This window comes from Kluyveromyces lactis (genome assembly GCF_000002515.2).
Source record: "Kluyveromyces lactis strain NRRL Y-1140 chromosome B complete sequence".
Lineage (NCBI taxonomy): Eukaryota > Fungi > Ascomycota > Saccharomycetes > Saccharomycetales > Saccharomycetaceae > Kluyveromyces > Kluyveromyces lactis.
In genome coordinates, this window is record NC_006038.1 from 232,886 (window position 1) to 248,005 (window position 15,120).

At 38.8% G+C, this 15,120-nt stretch overlaps 5 protein-coding genes across 5 annotated transcripts; 4 read left to right on the top strand and 1 right to left on the bottom strand.

The window, feature by feature from the left end:
• Nucleotides 1-667: 667 nt before the first annotated feature.
• On the top strand, nucleotides 668-2,050 carry ASH1 (DNA-binding transcription repressor ASH1; the record flags this gene model as incomplete). The annotated part of the gene is made up of 1 exon (XM_451650.1): nucleotides 668-2,050. One exon carries the CDS (start codon nucleotides 668-670, stop codon nucleotides 2,048-2,050), a length of 1,383 nt encoding a protein of 460 aa, XP_451650.1.
• A 542-nt stretch (nucleotides 2,051-2,592) lies between these two features.
• On the top strand, nucleotides 2,593-3,918 carry SPE1 (ornithine decarboxylase SPE1; the record flags this gene model as incomplete). Its single annotated transcript, XM_451651.1, has 1 exon — nucleotides 2,593-3,918. One exon carries the CDS (start codon nucleotides 2,593-2,595, stop codon nucleotides 3,916-3,918), a length of 1,326 nt encoding a protein of 441 aa, XP_451651.1.
• A 417-nt stretch (nucleotides 3,919-4,335) lies between these two features.
• LOT5 (Lot5p) lies at nucleotides 4,336-5,235 on the top strand (the record flags this gene model as incomplete). Its single annotated transcript, XM_451652.1, has 1 exon — nucleotides 4,336-5,235. The coding sequence occupies one exon, from the start codon at nucleotides 4,336-4,338 to the stop codon at nucleotides 5,233-5,235; it is 900 nt and encodes a 299-aa protein (XP_451652.1).
• Nucleotides 5,236-7,239: 2,004 nt separating this feature from the next.
• On the top strand, nucleotides 7,240-13,383 carry FAS1 (tetrafunctional fatty acid synthase subunit FAS1; the record flags this gene model as incomplete). The annotated part of the gene is made up of 1 exon (XM_451653.1): nucleotides 7,240-13,383. The coding sequence occupies one exon, from the start codon at nucleotides 7,240-7,242 to the stop codon at nucleotides 13,381-13,383; it is 6,144 nt and encodes a 2,047-aa protein (XP_451653.1).
• A 461-nt stretch (nucleotides 13,384-13,844) lies between these two features.
• BER1 (Ber1p) lies at nucleotides 13,845-14,705 on the bottom strand (the record flags this gene model as incomplete). Its single annotated transcript, XM_451654.1, has 1 exon — nucleotides 13,845-14,705. One exon carries the CDS (start codon nucleotides 14,703-14,705, stop codon nucleotides 13,845-13,847), a length of 861 nt encoding a protein of 286 aa, XP_451654.1.
• Nucleotides 14,706-15,120: the final 415 nt, after the last annotated feature.

Below are 15,120 nucleotides of genomic sequence, written 5' to 3' on the forward strand. Positions count from 1 at the left end.
ATGTAAATCCATAATACCAGCCGAACAGATACCAAGACTTGGTGTGGAAAAATAAACATAAACAGAGATCTGAAAGCTAAGTGAACATCGCTGCGCGATTCCATTACATGATATATGATTTTGTAAACAATGGTTGACTAGTTTTGATCAATTTTATAGCCGGTAAGAGAAAAAGAAGTATATCTTTTGTCTTTCCCTTTAGTTTTGCAGGCATAGAACAAGTATGAATTCTTTTGCCAAATCGAAAAAAATTCGGTAAACCCTCTGCGGGTTTGGCGCAGGTATTCTTTGTTTACACTTTTTTCTGTTTCATCGATATATGGATTCCTACTAAGTTTGCGGGACTGAACTGATTGAAATTGGTTCAGTATCCCTAGAGTATATAAACCAGAATCCAAATCTGGGTTTCCATGGGACAATTCTTTCAGATCGATTGGAAAGATAATCCCCTTATTTTTACTGAATTAGGTATCGTGGTTGATATATGACAGTTCTAGCTAATCCTTATAAGGCCTGATATATTTCTTCACTCTTCAAACACTGGTCCTGACAACTGTGTTACACATCAATAATTTACTTCAATTAACACCGTAACTTGTTCCCCATTATAGAGCATCGAATCAGCTCATTTCCCATCGCTTCGACCTTTTCACTATTCAAGCTAACGATGTCCACTATTTCGAACCCTTTACCATTCACCAATCCTCACGCCGAGCAAAAGTTCTACGCAAGAAGAAAAAGATCCTTTGATGATCTATTATTGCCATCTTTAAGTACCAGTTTGAACGCCCCAATGACATTAGAAGAATCGCCATATTTCTTTGACGCCCGGAAAAAATCTAAAACGGCGCCAGCCTCACCTTCTGGATTCGTACAAATCACGCCTACTACATCACCAGTGTCCGCTTCATCTAATTCTTCCATATGGAGACAGACAGTATGTGAGGGAAGCAGCATTAGCAGCAACAGCAGTAACAATATTGGAAAATCAACTCAACTGCCTTCCTGTTCACAACTACAGAATGAGGTTGCGCAACCCTCGCAACCAGCACTACAACCATTAAAGCATCTAAAGTTATTGGCACATCCTAAAATACAAGAGTTTTCGTACCTCTATCCAGACACTTGTGCCTCCACGCCTCTATGGAGGCAAAACTTAACAGAGTGGTGTAAGGAAACTAATTACACTCAGTACCAAAACATTACAGATCAGGTATCTCAAGCTAATCCAAGAGCTGGTAATTTTACTCATGGATTAAATATTTTAGCCGATGCTGCTAGAATATCATCGATCAATACTTCACCAGATGAATTCTATCAACTTTCAAACACTTCAAGCTCCAGCAAAGTACTGGTAACCCCACCAAGTAGTCCTCCCAGACAATTCACTTCTATGATCAGCGAATCATTAGTTAAAGCGGTAAAGAAGAACCGTTCCTCAAAACATAAGAAGACCAACAGTTTTAAAGCAAGAAAACTGAAGAAGATGCTGGATCAACGCATATTGCTTACATATGAAGACAAATTCGAATCACAAAAGTCGGTATTTAAGGCTAATCCTGCACCACCAAAGACCCCTCCACAAAAGAAGATTACACTATCCACAACTCCAAAATCTCTTCAATCTCCCCAACAGAGATTTCATCCTATTGTGATCAACAGCGTGGAGGATTTCGGCGAAAAGACTTCGGCGAACTCCAACTCAGAAGACGACACCGACCAAGAGCTAGTCCAAACATCTCCCAAAAGCTCTCCAACACAAAGGCGTAACTCTCATAGATTTTGCGTTTCATGTCACATTACAGATTCCCCGTGTTGGAGACCTTCTTGGTCTAAAAGCAAACAAGATCAGCTTTGTAATTCTTGTGGGCTCCGTTATAAGAAGACCCATACAAGATGCACCAATGAAACTTGCCGTAAAATACCTTCAAAAGGTGAATTGACACTTATGAAATCAAACAAGCCAGTTTCGATTGAGGACGCTGACGGAAATACTGATTACAAAATAGCATGTTTGTTCTGCGGTCACGCCGTTGCTACTGACGAATAGGGCAGAAAAGCCTGATAAAAAAACCAACCTTCCTTGCATAATTAACTGATCCCAACTTTCAACGGAGCTTTTTACCTTCTAATATTGCATTTATAAATACTTACTTCTCTTTTCCCTTGTTTGTCCGGATAATATTTCCACTATTCCCTTTCCCTTCAATTCTAACTAATTTGATTAATATAATGATATAATCTAAACATATATTCTTCCTATAATTTATCTAATGTAGCGTAAATTAATATTTTCACACTTCTGATCTTTGAGCATCAATATCATAGGTTGATATTGATGACTGGCACTTAGTAGCTGCTTCAGACCTCTTCATAAAGTGAATGATTTTTTCTTTCTTTTCATTAATATGCCATTTACGTCAAGATCGATGTATGTTCGCTATCTGAAAATGAAAAAAAAAAAAAAAAAAAAAAAAAAAAACTTCATCAAAAATATAAATAACTGGAACCGTCAATATCTCATCACTTGCTTTCGTTTTGCTTTAATATCTGAGAAAGTACAGCCTAAGCACCTCATCAATACAGACAGTCATGAACTCCGTAGGACACATAGAGCGGCCAATATCTAATGATGTCACACAGGGCGTCTCATATAACCCAACTGTGGGATTGCCATTAAGTAAACAAGGCCAGTTACCACACCAACAGAGCCATCATAAAATCTTTGCTGCTTTGAAAGAGAAGATTGATTCTATAAATCATGAGACTTGCGATGCCGGAGATGAAAATTCATTCTTCGTTTGTGATTTAGGGGAGATAAGCAGATTGAGAAACTACTGGACTCAAATTCTTCCTCGAGTAACTCCATTTTATGCTGTCAAGTGTAATCCAAACATCGAAATAATAAAGAGATTGGCTTCAATGTCTACCAATTTCGATTGTGCTTCCAAATCCGAGATAGAGAAGGTGTTAGCATGTGGTGTCGATCCTGAAAGAATTATCTACGCAAACCCATGTAAGGCTTCTTCTTTCATCAGATTTGCTGCCAAGAATGGTGTTAAAAAATCTACGTTTGACAATATTGACGAATTGTATAAGATCAAAAAGTATCATCCAGAATCCGAATTGCTGTTAAGAATTGTTACTGACGATTCCAGTGCTCAATGTAGATTATCCACAAAGTATGGATGTGAACTTGACGACGTCCCGGTTCTCCTTGAGACAGTCAAAGAGCTTGGTTTAAATTTAATCGGTGTTTCCTTCCACGTTGGTTCTGGTGCATCTGATTTCAGTACAGTTACGCAAGCCGTCAAGGATGGTAGAAAAGTGTTTGATATGGCAGAATCCCGTGGATTGCCAGCTTTGAAGATGTTAGATGTTGGCGGTGGATATCAATTTGACACTATTACAGAAGTTGCAGACGTCTTAAATGCTGCCTTGGACTATTTTTTCCCTCAAGAAACTCACTCCGACGTTTCATTCATCGCAGAACCTGGTAGATATTTCGTAGCCACTGCATTCACCCTTGCTGCCACTGTTATCGGCAAGAGAAACAATTCTGATTCAGAATCTATGATCTATATTAATGATGGTGTCTATGGTAATATGAACTGTATTCTCTTTGATCATCAGGAACCTTCCCCTCGTGTACTTTACCATAAGAACAGATTCCACTACATGGACATTAACAGTTCCAGTAAAGCCAAATGCGATGCTTGCAACTACAAGGTGTCTATCTGGGGCCCCACTTGCGATGGATTGGATTGCGTTTCAAAGGAGTACTATATGAAATATGACCTTGATATCGGTGACTGGGTGCACTTTGATAACATTGGAGCATACACATGCTCTGCTGCTACTCCATTCAATGGGTTTGAACAAACGGTGGACATTATATTTATCGATTCTGCTCTGTGACATGATCTCAGTTTGATTCACAGATTTTGAGATATTCCAGTTATAAACGATATACTATTAATTTACCATATACAAGCCATCGATAGAAACTGTTTCAGATTTCTTTACTTAATATCCGTATTATTGTATACAATTTAGATATCAATGGATTTCCATGTATGTTGTATTCGCATCGATCTTGAGCTCCTATGTACTCCATCGAAACCCCGAAACTACCGTTTCCATTTAAACTATGGAGAAGGTTTTTTTTTATTTTCCAGAAAAAAAAAAGGAATACACTTAATCAATCATTACATAGAAATGGATAATAAACAAACTTTAACTCATCGCCAGAAGGTTAATGTTGTATTGACGAGTTGCGAACTTCAAGAGAGACCAGCATCAAACAGTTTCAGCTAAAGGAAAATAAAATACAGAATGGTAGTCCATCCTAATGAGAAGCAATTTTGTCAGCTCATACTGACGAAACCTACAGTGGAAAATGTTGCAACTATTGGACAATATCAACTGACGCAACCACGGCTTAAAGGAATCAACCTACTCGAACAAAGTGATCTGCCGATACTATACGGTGGGGGAAGAGATTTTATGTTTGGCGAATTGAACAGTGAATTAGAACAAGCAGAACATGCTACGACGAACTCACCACCACAAATGATTTTATCCGATTTATTCGTTCTAAATACATGCGTATTAATATGGTTCCAAGATTGGGAACGTAGTTTGCAAATACCGTACAGGAATATAATGTACCATGCTATCAGAAAGATTGACGATAGACATCTAACAGAGGGCCATAGGCTGGAACTTATGATTGCTATCGAAAGGGATCCAATAATAAATGAACTATTTCCTCTACCGAACGTTTCGAAAGCCAATAACTTTACCGGAACGGGCTCATATCTTCAAGAAACCACATTATCCAGTGTAGAACTAATATTGAGGCCGAAGTATGCCAATTTTGATAGACATTATAACGTGGAGGTAGAAGATTTGTTCACTTTCAAAGAATTTGGATTAAACCGTGGGGACACTATGGTGAAAAACTGTCACAATGCCATTTTGACATGTATGGACTTCTATCCGGAAGAAGAACCGACAAACCAACAGTGTACACAGCCTCATTCAACTACAACGGAGATTTCAGCCATGCCAGATATCGGTCATTTGCAGAACGTATACGTGAATTCAGGCACAGCTGACGATCTGGACGGTGACTCTACTATGGATATATATGCACAAGACGGATTCGACGCCAGTATGGCTCTGCAATTCTACGCAGACCAACCGCTAGCTGGCCAAAAGCATAGAGTGTGATCTTTTCAACAGTATTTAACCAAAATCCACCTAGCATTTGTTAAATGACCGTTACGATATTTCATTACCCGGTAATAGGTACAATCACTATATACGAGTCAATAAACCTCATAAAGAACATCTTGCGGCAGATCGGCATTTCATAGACGCAGCATTAGAAAAAATCAAGGAAAATGTTCACACCCACACACCACATGATAAAATGCACATAAGATGAACCGGGGTGCTACCCAACAATAAAGACGAAAAGCAGAAAAGCTTTGAAATCCAACCACCAACAAATTTCTCACGGCTATAATGAATTTTTTTCCCTTTTCAGTGTTAGGAAAATCCCAACAGACTAATAAAGACAACTCCCAACTACGGATATTTCAGTGAAAGTTGCAGGGGACCAAAAGAAAAAACAGCATTCCATCATGTGCAAGAATAACGAACGTTGAGAAAAGTGGTCATGGCGGCAAATATGAAAGGACAGGAAGTCCAATTAAATAGGAATCAGAATATATAAAGCGATACATATAAGAGACAGAAGGGTAAATTGTGTAAACTGAAGTCGCCAAGACACTGACCATTTCTAAGTATTGTCGCTGGTCAAACCAAACCAAAACTTTCCCAAACTAGCTAGTTAGAACTCAGATAAGTATGTGTCAACAAACTACCAGTATCTTTTGAAGCAGGACTTCAGAAAAGAGAGTACCAACTCACAGTTGTATGAAGAATCGAAAGGGAATTTATTGCCACGTGACAGGAATTAAGAGACCGCCTTCCCTAAGAAACCCTCTAACTTTGCCTCCTTTCCAATCTGATTGATCGTTTCTATCAAACTTATCTACGAGGTTTACAATATAGCTTAGATGGCATTATTTCTTGCTGTTTCTCTATATTTCATGGAATTCGTCTTTTAGCCGCCAATTCCATCTAAATTGAAGGATATGGCAGATTTACCCTACCCTCTTTTCTGTGGGACTTGAATATGATTTTTTCTTTGAAAAGAATCAGTTGGTTAGGGTAAAACATTAAAAAAAAAAAAAATGGAACTTTTTCAGTATGGCAAAATATGCCTACGCAAAGTATAGAGTATAATTTTTGTTGGATTTTGGCCTCTATGCTAATATTCTGAAATCTTCAACTTTTTTTTTTTTTGGATTTTACCTATACTGACGCGTACTATGAAATGCGTGGGACTGAGAACCGGCCTGGATTGTTTTCTATGTTGGCAAAACCAGTTTCAAACTTTACGGTAGGACAGCTAAAGCTTTGATGTAAAATTGTTGATAGAAACGAAAAAATAAAAGCTTTGTTCTCTATACTTGACCTTTCTCTCCTGATTCCATTTATGATCGACATTTCCATACCTTGCAATACTTATTATCGTGATTTACTAACAGTGTAATTGTTCTCATTCCTAAACAGGTACAAACCGTATCTTTTATTTCAGATTTTTTGTACCCTTACAGCTACCTCCTTTATTCAATTTAAGGTAGAACACAGAGTTCACAAATTCAGAGTTAGAACACTTTTTTCCCATTTCCCATACTTTTATTATTTAAAGCAGATCATCAATTGATTTCCCAGCTGCTTAAATTAATAAAACAACAGCCTTCTATTTTCTTACTTTCTTCCTAATATTCTCTAATTGACGAGGATAAAGAAAAAGTTAAACGAAACTTAAAAGACTGATTGGTAACAATAAGAAAGACATTACAATTCATATCATAAAAGGACGAATTTCTTCCTTCTCTACCCTGCAACTTTCTGCGCTGTTCGCATAATATTCCCATTTGAAATTGGCATTTCCTAACAATTTCAGAACACTAAAGTACGGCACTTACAGAGACCTTGTATTGACCAAGAAAAAAATTGTATTACTTAGATATTAAAAACTTTAATCTTCAACACAGATAAAGTCATTAATTGCTCCAAGTAATCGAATCTTTTTTGATAAAATTATCAGAATTGCCACCAATTCTGTTCTCATTTACTTATTAATAATTTATTGAAACAATGAGCTCATCTACTAGACCTCTAAGCCTTTCCCACGGCTCTATCGAGCATGTTTTATCCATTCCCACTTCTTCCTTTTTTACTGCTTCTCAATTACAGGATCAATTCCACAAACAGTTGCCGGAAGCTACTGAAGGTTTTGCTTCAGACGATGAACCAACCTCATCTGCTGAATTGCTAGCTAAATTTTTGGGTTACGTTTCTTCTTTGGTTGACGTTACTACCAAGGGCCAGTTCGATGATGTCTTGGAAATTGCCCTATCGGATTTCGAAGCCAACTATCTACAAGGTAACGACGTTCATACGTTGGCTGCCAGATTGTTACAATCTGAAGACAATATCACTACTTTACCAAAGGTAAAAGAATTAATTAAAAATTACTACAATGCCAGAGTAACAGCCAAAAAACCATTCACTGCTACCGATTCAGCCTTGTTCAAGGGTGTTGCTGCTGGTCAAGCTAAGTTGGTCTCAATTTTTGGTGGACAAGGTAACACCGATGACTATTTCGAAGAGTTGCGTGAACTTTATCAAACCTACAACTGCTTAATCTCTGATGTTATCAAGTCTGCTGCAGAAACTCTAGGGGAATTGATCACCACCACTGATGATACCGAAAAGCTATACACCCAAGGTTTCGATATCCTGACTTGGTTGGAACAACCACAAAAGACTCCTGGAACTGACTACTTGTTGTCAATTCCAATTTCTTGTCCTTTAATCGGTGTTATTCAATTCGTGCATTACACTTTAACTGCTAGAATCTTAAACTTCACCCCCGGTCAACTAAGAGATAGCCTAGTCGGCGCCACTGGTCATTCCCAAGGTTTGGCCACTGCCGTTGCAATCGCTGAAGCTGATTCTTGGGAATCTTATTTCAAGGCTATGACTAAGACTATCAAGTTACTATTCTTCATCGGTGTCAGATGTTACCAAGTTTACCCAAAAACCTCTTTACCACCATCTATGTTGGAAGATTCTGTCGAAAACGGTGAAGGTGTACCAACTCCTATGTTGTCCATCTCTAACTTGACTCAGGATCAAGTTCAAACTTATATCGATCAAACTAACGCTCACTTACCAGAGTCCAAGCATATCGTTGTTTCTTTGGTCAATGGTGCCAGAAACTTGGTCGTATCAGGTCCACCACAATCTCTATATGGTTTGAACTTGACCTTGAGAAAGGCTAAGGCCCCTGCTGGTTTGGATCAAGCAAGAATCCCATTCAGCGAAAGAAAGTTGAAATTTTTTAACAGGTTTTTGCCAATCGTTTCTCCTTTCCATTCTCATCTTTTGGAACCAGCTAATGCTTTGATTGAACATGATTTGGCTGCTGCTGGTGTTGAATTCCAAGCTTCAGACTTGAAGATTCCTGTTTATGATACCTTCAACGGTAAGGACTTGAGGGAATCTAAAGAGCCAATTGCTTCGAGGATCACCTATTGTATTACTAGCTTACCTGTGAACTGGGAAGAATCCACCAAATTCAATGCTACTCACATTCTTGATTTCGGTCCTGGTGGAGCTTCCGGTTTAGGTGTTTTGACTCATCGTAACAAAGATGGTACTGGTGTACGTGTCATTATAGCTGGTGCTTTGGACACTAACCCAGATGATGAGTACGGTTTCAAACAAGAATTATTCGATGTTACCAGCTCCGGTTTGAAATTCTCCGTTAACTGGTTAGAACAATTCCATCCAAAGTTAGTCAAGACAAAGGCTGGTAAGATTTACGTTGATACCACATTCTCTAAATTATTAGGTAGAGCTCCATTATTGGTTCCAGGTATGACTCCAACTACTGTATCACCAGACTTTGTTGCTGCCACAATTAATGCTGGTTACCATATTGAATTAGCTGGTGGTGGTTATTTCACTGCTGAAGGTATGACCAAGGCGATCGAAGATGTTATTAGCAAGATTAAGAAGGGTTACGGTTTGGGTATTAACATGCTTTACGTCAATCCAAGAATGTTACAATGGGGTATTCCAATGATCAAAGAATTGAGAGAAAAGGGTTATCCTATTCAGGCTTTGACCATTGGTGCTGGTGTTCCTTCCATAGACGTCGCTACTGAATACATTGAAACCCTAGGTTTGACACACTTGGGTTTGAAGCCAGGTTCCATTGACGCCATTTCCCAAGTTATTGCTATTGCCAAAGCCCACCCAACCTTCCCAATCGTTATGCAATGGACTGGTGGTAGAGGTGGTGGTCACCATTCATTTGAAGACTTCCACGCTCCAATTTTGCAAATGTATGCAAAAATCAGAAGACATTCAAATATCTACTTGATTGCTGGTTCCGGTTTCGGGTCAGCCGAAGATACCTATCCATATTTAACTGGTGAGTGGTCCACAAAGTTCAACTACCCACCAATGCCATTCGACGGTTTCTTGTTCGGTTCTAGAGTTATGATTGCTAAGGAAACTAAAACCTCCCCAGCAACAAAGAAAACGATTGCTGAGTGCTCTGGTGTTCCAGACTCCCAATGGGAACAAACATACAAAAAGCCAACCGGCGGTATCATAACTGTTCGTTCCGAAATGGGAGAACCTATTCACAAATTGGCTACTCGTGGTGTTATGCTATGGAAGGAAATGGACGACACCATTTTCTCTTTGCCAAAGAATAAACTACAAGCCGCATTGGATGCTAAGAAGGATTACATCATTTCCAAATTGAATGCCGACTACCAAAAGCCATGGTTTGCCACCGTCAACGGAGAAGCTCGTGATTTGGCTGATATGACCTACGAAGAAGTCGCTAAGAGAATGGTTGAGTTGATGTATATCAGATCCACTAACAGTTGGATTGACTTTACCTTAAGAAATTTCACTGGTGAATTCTTACGTCGTGTTGAGGAACGTTTCACAAAGCAAAAGACTGTGTCTATCATTCAAAATTTCGCTGTTTTGGAAGAGCCAGAAAAAGCTCTTGAAAAAGTTTTCGATGCTTATCCAGCCGCTAAAGAACAATTCTTGAACGCTCAAGATATTGACTACTTCTTGACCTTGTGCCAAAGACCAACTCAGAAACCTGTACCTTTCGTTCCTGTTTTGGACAGTAGATTCGAGTTCTTCTTCAAGAAAGATTCTTTGTGGCAATCAGAGCATTTGGAAGCTGTTGTTGACCAAGATGTCCAAAGGACATGTATCTTACACGGTCCTGTTGCTGCCCAATTCACCAACCAAGTTGATCAACCAATTAAATCCATTTTGGACGATGTTCATGAGGGGCATATTAAGATGTTATTGAAGGATTACTATAACAACGATGATTCCAAAATCCCAGTTGTTGAATACTTCGGTGGTGAAGAGCCAGAAAAGGTTGCTTTTGATTCTATCGAATCAGGAAACAAGGCCACCTACCAAGCCTCTTCATCCACAGATTCTTCTAAGTGGTTCAAACTTTTGGCTGGTGAAGAAAAGACCTGGAGAAGCGCCTTCTTCTCTACCCCAAGAATTGTCCAAGACTCTTTACTGATTGAAAACCCTGCTAGAAAGGTTTTCAAACCGTCTGACAACATGGTTGTTCAAATTGAAAATGCCAAAGACTCTGCTAAGACAGTTGTTACTTTACTAGAAACAGTTCAAGGTGAACTAAAACCCACTGCTATTTTGAGGTTAGTTAAGGACACATTAATTCAATTAGATTTGATTGAAAATAGAACCATTGACGGTTCTCCTGTATCATTACCATTATTGTTTGAATACAACACTGAAGATGGCTTTGCTCCCATTGCCGAAGTTACCAAAGGTCGTAACTCTCGTATCAAGGAAATGTACTGGAAGTTATGGTTGGATGAGCCATTCAACTTGGACTTCGATCCAAGATCTGTTATCAAGGGCGGCGATTTCACTATTTCCGCCAAGGACATTTCTGAATTTGTTCATGCGATCGGTAACAACTGTGAAGATTTCGTTGCTAGGTCGGGTAGAGAGATGTTAGCTCCAATGGACTTCGCCATTGTTGTTGGTTGGAGGGTGATTGTCAAGGCAATTTTCCCCAATGCAGTTGATGGTGATTTGTTGAAATTGGTGCACATGTCCAACGGATACAGAATGATTCCTGGTGCTACTCCATTGAAGGAAGGTGATACAATCTCAACTTCTGCAGTTATTAAATCTGTCGTTAACCAACCTAACGGTAAGATTGTCGAAGTTATCGGTACCTTGACCAGAGATGACAAACCTGTGATGGAAGTCACCTCCTCTTTCTTCTACAGAGGAACATATGCTGACTACGAAAATACATTCGAAAAGACTGTTGAACCAATTTATCAAATTGAAGTCAAGTCTTCTAAGGACAGCGCTGTTCTAAGATCAAAAGAATGGTTCCAATTGGATGATGAGGAAATTGATTTGCTAGGCAAGACTTTGTCCTTCCAGACCGAAACTGAAGTCACATTCAAGAATGCCTCCGTCTTCTCGTCTGTTAAGTGTCAAGGTAAGATCTTAATGGAACTACCAACTAAGGAAACTGTTGAAATTGGTTCAGTGGATTATGAAGCTGGTGAATCTCATGGTAATCCAGTCATCGATTACCTAAGCAGAAATGGTTCCACACTTGAACAAAAGGTTAACTTGGAAAACGCCATTCCAATTGCTGTCAGGGACACCCAATCACCAAGCACCAATGAACCATACGCCAGGGTGTCTGGTGACTTGAATCCGATTCATGTTTCTCGTCACTTCGCTGCCTACGCTAACTTGCCTGGCACCATTACCCATGGTATGTACTCTTCTGCTACAGTTCGTGCTTTAGTAGAAACTTGGGCTGCCGACAATGTATCTTCCAGAGTTCGTGCTTACAACTGTCAATTTGTTGGAATGGTGTTACCAAATACCCCTCTACAGACTACTATCCAACATGTTGGGATGATCAACGGTCGTAAGTTAATTCAATTCGAAACCAAAAATGATGCCGATGAAACTGTCATGACTGGGGAAGCAGAAGTCGAGCAACCTGTTTCAACTTTCGTTTTCACTGGTCAAGGTTCTCAAGAACAAGGTATGGGTATGGATTTGTATGCCAAGTCTGATGTCGCAAAACAAGTTTGGGACAGAGCTGATCAGCATTTCAAGAGCACCTACGGCTTCTCTATCCTAGATATTGTCAAAAACAATCCAACTGAATTGACAATTTACTTTGGTGGTGAGAAGGGTAGAAAGATCAAGGAGAACTACACTCAAATGATCTTTGAAACCATTGTCGATGGTGAAGTGAAGAGTGAAAGAATCTTCAAGGATATAACAGAAGAAACTAATTCTTTCACTTTCAGATCTCCAACTGGTTTGTTGTCTGCTACTCAATTCACCCAACCTGCTCTTACCTTGATGGAAAAGGCTTCATTTGAAGACTTGAAGTCTAAGGGTCTAATTCCTGCCGAAGCCACTTTCGCTGGTCATTCATTGGGTGAATATGCCGCCCTAGCATCGTTAGCTGATGTCATGTCCATTGAATCTTTGGTGGAAGTTGTCTTTTACAGAGGTATGACTATGCAAGTCGCCGTCCCAAGAGATGAACTAGGAAGATCTAACTATGGTATGATCGCTGTTAATCCATCAAGAGTTTCCCCAACTTTCTCTCAAGAAGCGTTAGAATTTGTTGTTAAGATTGTCGATAAGAAGACCGGATGGCTCTTGGAAATTGTCAACTACAACGTTGAAAACCAACAATACGTTGCTGCCGGTGACTTAAGGGCTCTAGATACTTTAACCAACGTTTTGAACTTTGTCAAGTTGCAAAAGATAGATATTGCGAAGTTACAAGAAACTTTGTCATTGGAAGAAGTAGAATCTCATTTAAATGAAATTATTGAAGAAATCTCTAAGAAGTCTACTGCTAAGCCACAACCAATTGAATTGGAAAGAGGTTTCGCATGTATTCCATTGCGTGGTATTTCTGTTCCATTCCATTCCTCTTACTTGAGAAACGGTGTTAAGCCATTTAAGAACTTCTTGATGAAGAACGTTACCAAGGAGAACGTTAAAGCTGATCGTTTGATTGGTAAGTATATTCCAAACTTGACTGCAAAACCATTCGAAATCACTAAAGAGTACTTCCAAGATGTTTACGAATTGACTGGCTCTGAAAAAATCAAGGATATCTTGGACAACTGGGAAAAGATCACCAATTAATCAGAATTTCAATTATAACAAAAACAACAACTTATCTTCATGTACAATAAATGATTGGTACAAGTAATATTCAGTATGGAGACACAACGAATTTTCCATTCTATAGAAAAATTGTGATTCGCCAATGTTTTATATCCCATAGGCAATACTTACACAGAAGGGAAAACTGTGTATTTTGGTCAATATCACTCTTTTGTGATTTAAGGGCTACTAGTTTAACTATCGGACGAACTGAAGTTGTACATTAATTCGGGAAAGTTAATGTTTACAACATCGAAAACTATCCATCGTTTCGCAACAGCAATAATAAAATTTCGCTTGTGCTTTTTTAATAGCATCAATCAATACAAAGTCGTTCTCTTGCTCGAGAATAATCCTCTAAATTTTACTTTTACAAATTATGTTTGTTATTTATGTATATATGTAATACATATCTTATTCGATATACAACACACTTTGAGTTAAGAAGAATCGGTCGATGCTGCCAATGGGACTTGTTGCTCGTTACTGTTTACCGTATGGCTTGCGATAACATGCAACGCTAAATCTGAGAACGAGTTCAGCCATATTTTATTAGCGAGTAAACTTCCATTCTCAAAGTCATTAATGATCTTACAATCGTTGAAGTATGATTCTATAACATCATATTCGATGACAGTCTCTTTGAACTTATTTCTTGCCTTAGACTTACGTTTTCTCGAGGATGTAAAAGTTTGAAACCCATCTTCATCAGTATCTGTTGCTGACCGGATCTTAGTAGCTGTGTTAGAATTGATATAATTGACCAATTTGCATAATAAAGGATATTTATCGTATAATTGTACCTTTGTCAACCTGTCAGTATGTTGTAATAAATGATTAGCTAACCAAACTTTTGGTGATTCTTCTGCTATAACCTTTTCCGTTAGGTCTAACGGAGCGTGTGGTAGAAAGAACATAATCTGGCTTGGATTTACGTCCAAGAATGGCGAAGATTCGTCTACTGACCAAGAGCCATTACCGTTAATATATGCCAAGTCTTCATCGTCAAAGACAGGATCATAAAATGAGCATCTCGATACTTTCAACAAATAGAGAAGTTCTAACAAAAGCGCCAATTGAAACCTAGCAGGGAAATCTTGATGGAAATTACCTAGCGCAAGACATCGTACATGTGTAACCTGGAATGGAGTTAGTGATTGATGTAAGCTCTGTAATAATTCGCTTCCACGAATAGCATTTCTAGCCTCATCTATTTGCTCATCGAAAGATCGTACCTTGATAGAATTGGAATTTGATTTGGATTTACCACTTTTCTGGAAACCATCGGTACCGGTACTCATTGAGGTATAACTGTGGTGCTGATGCTGGTGCTGATGCCGATGCTGGTGCTGTGCTGATAATAACTCAAGCTTGATGGATGAGAAACTATCGAATGAACTATGTTATATGCTTAGACACTGCCTGAGAGAGAAATTAGCGATGGTGAAATCTGCAAGTTAAAAATTCATTACCCGGATAGAACGTGACAAAATATAAAATGAACAAAACAGCCGGACACCACGTACACCGTTACCGCCGGACTTTGAACATTAGATTGCGACTCACCTTGTCCTATCTATGGCCCGGAAAACCATTGTTAGGCCCAAAAAAAGTTGAAAAGTGAAAAAATGAAAAAAGCCAGAGATAAAAGAAATATGAAAAAAAACAACCAGCAAGTAAAATTTATTCCAATTGGTTTCTCTCTGGAGCGAGATG